Source organism: Elephantulus edwardii, unplaced genomic scaffold, assembly GCF_000299155.1.
Source record: "Elephantulus edwardii isolate Elephantulus edwardi_28Jun2011 unplaced genomic scaffold, EleEdw1.0 scaffold00348, whole genome shotgun sequence".
NCBI lineage: Eukaryota > Metazoa > Chordata > Mammalia > Macroscelidea > Macroscelididae > Elephantulus > Elephantulus edwardii.
In genome coordinates this window covers 1,051,156-1,058,214 of record NW_006400098.1, presented here as the reverse complement: position 1 = coordinate 1,058,214, position 7,059 = coordinate 1,051,156, and the positions used below count along the sequence as shown (strand labels likewise).

The 7,059-nt window shown below is 54.6% G+C and overlaps 1 protein-coding gene across 1 annotated transcript; it reads left to right on the top strand.

Moving 5' to 3' along the window:
• Window positions 1-523: 523 nt before the first annotated feature.
• RPL28 (ribosomal protein L28) lies at window positions 524-3,545 on the top strand. Its single transcript, XM_006901826.1, has 4 exons — window positions 524-551; window positions 900-988; window positions 1,126-1,249; window positions 3,290-3,545. The coding sequence occupies exons 2-4, from the start codon at window positions 908-910 to the stop codon at window positions 3,499-3,501; spliced, it is 417 nt and encodes a 138-aa protein (XP_006901888.1). The 5' UTR covers window positions 524-551; window positions 900-907; the 3' UTR covers window positions 3,502-3,545.
• Window positions 3,546-7,059: the final 3,514 nt, after the last annotated feature.

Here is a 7,059-nt window from a genome sequence, read left to right as displayed (position 1 = left end):
AAAACACCCCTTACGCACAAAGACTGGCAGCCCCTGAACACCCCAGAGCGGAGCTTGATAGTTTACTAATTCAAACTGTCATTAAAAAAAAAGCAAAACAAATGTTTTTAAAATTTAAAAAAGAAAAAAATTAAAAAAGTATTTATGGTGCGCCCATCACATGCCATACTGTCCAGGACTTCTGACAATACTGGAAGGAAATCGGTGCAGAACCGGACTCGAAAAAGTCAGAGCGCTCGGAAAATTCAGCCGAGAGGTTATGAAAAACTGCCAAACTATTGAGGGGTCCAATAGTTTCATCAGAAACATCCCCCTTTTGTTCCTGAGTCGAAGGATTCCGAAGATTCCCGAGAGTTACGCATCGGGTGGGCGGAAATAGCCGAAGAGTCCCGAGCGGCTTCGGAGAGCAAAGGCGAAGATCGGGAGGAGGCGGGGCAGAGCGACTGCGCAGGCGAGGGCGGGGCGGAAGCGGAAATACGTCTGTCATATTAAAGGCTGGGCTCTTCCTTCTGCATGTCTCTTTCCGCCTCTGGCCGCCGCTGCGTTAGGAGGTAAGCTCGCGGCTCTTGGTGGCCCGGCGTGGTCGCCATCTCGAGCCCGCCGCGCGGTGTTCTCCGGCCCCATCGCGGCTCCGAGTGACCTCGGCTGCCCCGTGCTCTCCCCCGCGTCCGTGTCGATCCCACGCTCTTTTCCGTCCCCACGCTCCGCAGTGAACCTCGCTGCCTGCGTGCCGCCCCCGCCGCCTTAGGTCGCTTAGGCCGCCGCAGACGCAGTTCTAGGCGGCTGTGAGTTTGCGGGGACCCCCCCGTACCCTGTCCACCCTGGTTCCCAGCCCCGGAGCGGCGGTCTGTCCCCCCCACCTTTTGCGATCGCTCACGTGTCGCGTTTCTTCGCCGCAGCTGCCGCCATGTCTGCCCATCTGCAATGGATGGTCGTGCGTAACTGCTCCAGCTTCTTGATTAAAAGGAACAAGCAGACTTACAGCACCGTGAGTGGGGCGCATGGACCCCGGGAGGAGCGGGGTGGGGCCGAGAACCCCCCGATTCCCCGGGAGGACGAGGGTCCTGGAGCCAGGACTCTGGGCTTAAGGACGCATCCCACCTTATCTCTCTCCTTCCCTCCCAGGAGCCCAATAACCTCAAAGCCCGCAACTCTTTCCGCTACAATGGGCTGATCCACCGCAAGACCGTGGGCGTGGAGCCGGCCCCCGACAACAAGGGGGTCGTGGTGGTGATGAAGCGGAGGTCAGGTGAGTTTGGGCCAGGAGCACCGCCAGGGGAGCGAGTCCCGGTGGGATCTAGAAACCTGCACCCCTGCGGGTGATTGCTTTTCCAAGCCGAGTGGTAGCACCTACGGGGAGAAAGAAGAGTAGGCTTTAACCTGGCACATGGAAATACCTGGCTGGATCAGAACTCTGGGCAGTCCAACTTGATCCCAAGGCTGCCTGAGCTTGCAGGGGGTGTGGGGCGCAGCTGCGATCTCTGTTAGGGTCTCTCTGAGTGCGTGTGGGCTGTTTGGGGGACATCAGAGGCAGGAATCACCCGGGTTGACAGGTCCTGGGGGTCTGATGTGGAGTGTTTGGATAGGATACTTCCCAACACCTCTCATCCTGTGATGCTGTCAAAGACGGAGCTGCTGACCCCACAGGAGAAAGACTGGGCCATGTGCTCTCTGAAAGGTGACAGCCTTAGAGGGTTCTGGGGCAGAAGCTGCCCCACAGCGTCCTGCTGGTCTTTGACATGACAGCAGCCGGAGTTCTGGGCTGGTGGTCAGAGAAGTGATTCTCACATCTCTTGTCAAGAGATGTTTCTTGTAAACAATGATTCAAGGGGGAAACTAAGAGGGGATAAAGTACTTTCAAACAGATGAGAGAGAGAACTGTTTGGAAAGGATATACGATTTGGTCTTATTGTCACGACAAGAGTCCAGAATGAGGGCTGCATAGTGGACTGTGGGGAGGGGGATTGTATAACATAAGGTGTTTTTGTGTTTGTTTTTTTTTTACTTCTTGAAGAGAAAAGTGAGATAGGGAGGAAAGTGTGCAACAATGAATGAATGGAAATCCAAAGTCTCTGTAAAGTTTCATTAAGATTTTTTTAAAAAATACTGGTCCAGGGCTGGCAGCAGGGTAGTGACACTGGGCTGTGTGTGGAAAGGCCAGCATAGGGGTGCTGTAGTTCTGGTCTCCGCCACGATGCCAGTCCAGAACGGTTCTGCAGGGCAGGGGTGCTGTCATGAGTCCCAGGGAGTCAGTATGCACTCTGCCAGACCTGGCATGTTTGAAGCCTGGATCACAAGAGTCCCCCGAAACCATCAGCCCTCAGGTGGGGATGGGTCCTTCCATCCTCCATGTGGAGGAGGTGCTGGCCCTTGGAGGCCCTAGCGGGGAGTCAGCCCCCCATGGGCATAGAAAGAGGTGTTCTCACTGGTAGGGGCTCTTCTCCCTCCAGGACTCTCCTTGTCACCCAGCCAGCCAGTTGGATTCTTCTTGAAAGGGTAGCTCCAGCCTGGACGCAGGGATCGCAGAGGAGGGGGACAGAATTACTGCAGCCTTTCTTGGCTCTTAAGAAATTGGCTGTAGTTTGACACCGTTTATTTTAAGTCAGGGTCATGTTTCCATTGGAGTCAAGTGCATTTCAGAAGCCCTCCCGTGTGTCCTGTGTGGACACGCTGCCTGTCCTGTCTGGCCTCCAGATGCCACCAGCCAGTTTATGACTTTTATTATTTGTGTGTACCATCAAATCAGATCTGACTGGTACAGGAGGAGATTGTCCCTCCTTCCCCAGCAGAGCATCTGGTGGATTCGAACTGTGCGCCTCTGGGATTGCAGTGCAGCTTCCAGTTTATGACTTTTATGTGTTGTCGAGTCAGAAGTGACTCATAGTTGAGCCAGGTTTTCAGGGGAGGTTGCTCACAGGGGATGAGATGATTGCCCATCTTTATCCTGGGGTGTAGCTCGTGGATGTGAACCACACGTCTCTGCGTTGACAGCTCCTTACCACTTGGCTGCCAGAGTCCCTGTAACATAGTGAGTGTGGCCCGGTCCAGGGCTGCTGTCAGCTCACTGTCCTTGTGTGTCCCCTCCCCCTGGCTTGCTGTGTCAGGTGGCCCGGGTTCTGAGGTCACCGCAGGCCCCATAAATGCAGGGTCTGGCTGGGAGGTGGTGCAGACTGGGGTTACTCTGAAGGTTTGAGGACACCCCTGTTGTGATTCTCCACACAAATGGAGGCGTGGAGTCTGACACCCCGAGACCCCGTGGTCCCACTAACCGACCCGTGATCTCCCTCAGGCCAGAGGAAGCCGGCCACCTCCTACGTGCGGACCACCATCCACAAGAACGCCCGGGCCACCCTCAGCAGCATCCGCCACATGATCCGCAAGAACAAGTACCGGCCGGACCTGCGCATGGCCGCCATCCGCAGGGCCAGCGCCATCCTGCGCAGCCAGAAGAAGCCGGTGATGGTGAAGAGGAAGCGAACCCGCCCCACCAAGAGCTCCTGAGCACCAGCCGCCCCAGCCCCCCAGCAATAAAGACAGCTTGTCTCCGCCACACTGGGCCTCCGAGTCTCTGTGCCACCTGCCTGTGCTGGGTTCCGAGCACTGTCCACCTCGGGGCAGGACCCCCTTTCCGCTCAGCCCCCCAGCAGCCTGCCTCCTCATCCTCAATAAGGAGTGACCAGTGGTGGGTCATTCATGACCTTTTCAGCAGGGCCGCACAAGTAGGGTTCGTGGGTTAAAGAAATCCCCCCAGGTCACAGAAGCTCCCTCAAAGGGTGCCTTCTGACAACAGCTTCGGGACGGGGACTTTGCAGTGTTTCAGAAAGGTGGTTGAGTGGAGATGAGAGCACGCTGGCCCTAGGGCCTCACCCGCCCACCCGGCGGGAGGGAAGGGTCTGTCAGCCCTGCAGCCTGCAAATGACCAAGTTTCTGTCCGCTGGAGGGACTGACTTGGTCCCTGTTATAGGCCGTTTGTCTCCTTGGGGGTTCCCAGAGCTCAGAGGACCAGGTCAGGGCTGCCCTCTCTGGGAGGGAGGGAAGGTCTTGGGGGTGGGGTGGGAATGAGGCTGGTGGTCTGATGCTGTGCAGGTTTGATACGGGGACACTGTCGGGTTTTCACTGCTGGGGTCCCTATTCATTACAAAGTGAGAGTGACTGGAAGGCCACCTGCAGCCAAGGAACCTGTCCCACAGCAGGGGGTTCTGAGCGGCCCTCCCTGACCCAGCCTGCTTCATCTTCACCCTGGCTGGTTATTCAGCCTCTGCTGTCCTTAGACAGCCCCCAGGACTGCTTCCCAGGAGCCTCCGGCCTTGAGATCATCTTCCCCTCCAGGAGACTGCCCTGCCACCAGTCTGTCCACAGGAGGGCTTCCTGGCTGCCCTCTCTGCCCATCTCCCTGTGGCCCTTGCTGTCTGGGGTTGCAGTGCCTGTTCTTGGGTCAATTACCAGATCTTTCTGCCCTTGTCTGAAATTGGGGGGGGTTGGTACCTCCATAGTAAGGTGGACACCAGAAAGCTGGGTGAGTGCAGCTAGAAGGCTGAGAGAATCATCCATGGTGGGGGACGTCAGGACCTGCCGTGCAGTTTGGCAAGGTTCTGGGTCTTCAGATACAAGGAGAGACTGTACTTGTCAGCAGTTTCCTCTTGGGTCCACAGTCAGCACCCTTGGCACCAGGAATGAAAAGATGCACTGCTCTTGAGGACCCCACCAAGGTGTGATGGAGTAACTTTAAGAATCGAGGTGCAAGGGAGCTCTGGTGGCCTAGAGGCATGAAGCTGCACTGCAATCCCAGAGGTGTGCGGACAATCTCCTCCTGTACCAGTCAGACCTGATTTGATGGTACACACACAAAAATAATTAAAAAAAAAACAACCAAGGTGCATCTGATTGAAGCCATGGTATTTCTAGTTCTTTGGAGCAGGCAGGAGTGGCATCCACTTCCTAAACACCATGCCTCTGGAAACTGATGGCGATAGTTGTTCAAAGGGTCGCTATGAGTCGTGTTCAACTTGAAGGCAGTCAACAACCAGTATCAGCTGGTGAAGGAATAAAGATGACAGAGGAGTTGATACGTTTTGAACAGAGTACTGGATGGATGGTCAAGAGAATTGATAGGTCAGCCAGGTTCTCTGAGAAATGAGGCCAGTCAAGTTCCACCTCATATATTGGTCATTCAAGGAGTGGTCACTCCTTGGGGAAGGATCACTGACAGGAAGATGCTCAATGATAGATTGACCGTGACTAGCACTAAGGCCAAGTGTGTTGGACTTAATGCAGAGGAGAAAAGATAGATAACAAGGTTCAGACCCCTAGGCTGGGGGGTTGCTCTGAGTCCTAGCTGACTTGGGGCACCCTGCAATAACAAGACCTTTAGAGGAGCAGATATATCCAGAGCGGATGATAGGTTTGAACTCCTGACCTGGAGGTAACCCACCACTTACTGTACCACCAGAGCTGCTCTTGACAACAGGGCTCAGCCTGGTAAGGGTGGCTGGGGTCATGCTTGCCTCCGGACCATACACTGCTGGGGTGAGGGGATCCAGTCTGTGCCTGTCACCCTGAGGGCCCTGTCCCAAGACCAGACACCTCACCCTGCAGCCCCATGGACTCCCTGTCCAAACTCCTGCCCGCCTGCCTGCCCTCGGCCGCCACCTCCCCTCCTACTCATCTCACTACAAAACGGACACAGCACCTGGCCAGGCCTGCCCTGGTCTTTATGGAAGAAGTCCTTAATACGTATTTTTAATTTAAAATAGATGTAAATAACAAAACTTTACCAATGCAATACATTTCTTGATTTCCAATCTGGTGCTGATTGTTGATCCAGTTTAAATATTTATTTAAAAACATGTATAAACACATGTATTCAACTAGAAAGTGTGTGAATAGATGGAGTTTGAACTATCATGTCTATGGAACCCATTAACTACACTAAAAATTAACAGCTGGTTGCTGCTGTGAGGTGCCGTTGTGTGTGGTCTTAGAGCAGCTTCCTGGACACCAGAACTCACCTCTGCCCTGTCCTGTCGTATCCTCCCAATCGGCTGGGAGCCCATCTCCCTCGGGACCTTCCACTCTTCTGCTGACCCCTCTGTTTTACCACCCACCATGTCTTCCAAGGACGAGTCCCCCAGAGACTTAATTTGAATGTTGGAGTTGCCAGAAGAATACACCGCCCGAAAAACACCCGTCTCAGAAGTGTAGCCAGAACTCTCCTTTGAAAGAGAGGACGGGGACATGTGTGTTTTGGCCATGTGGTCTGGAAGCCCCAGCCCCTGTGATGGACATTAGACTTGGATAAGCCGAGGGTCAGCGAAGGAGGGAGATTCACCCAGCCGGACTGGCACTGTGGCTACAAAAATGGACTCAGGACAGTGGAGGCTGAGAAGGTGAGGATGGGGCAAGGCTACGCCGGGGTCACTGAGTTGGTGCTGACCGGCAGTGTCCACCAGCAGTAGCAGCTGTTCTCATTAGACCAGTGGTGCTCTCACGGCCAGGTCCACGGGGGGCTGTGCTGGTGACCCACAAGCTGGCAGTGGAAGAGGGTCAGTGGAAGGTTCCCACTGGACAGTGGTGAGCTTTGGTTCTCAGCTAAGGGACACTGCCACCTAGGGGACATTTGGGGACATTTCTTGCTTGGTTATCACGATGCTACTGTGGTGGTAATGCACTGTCAGTTCTGACTCAAAGATGCTGTGAATGACAAACTGTGCCTTAGTGGAACTCTCCACCTTGCCAAAAACGCTGTCCCTCTCCTAGCAACATGCCCCAAGTATGAGAGACAAAGCTCTACCAGCTTTGGCTCCAGGGAGCCCGCTGGCCGCTCCCTTTCCAAGACACGCTCTTTCAGCCGTCCATGAGGAAGGTGGTCCTGCTCTCCAGGCCACAGCCCAAAGACGTCAGTTCTGTTGTCCTTCACTGTCCAGCTCTCAGATGCACAGCAAGTGATTCAGAGACCGTGGCCACAATTAGAGACACCTTAACTTCAAACTGACTTCACTGCTCCTCAAGAATTTGGGAGAGGTTCCCCAACTGCTAACTTTCCCAGTGCACTATGTCTCC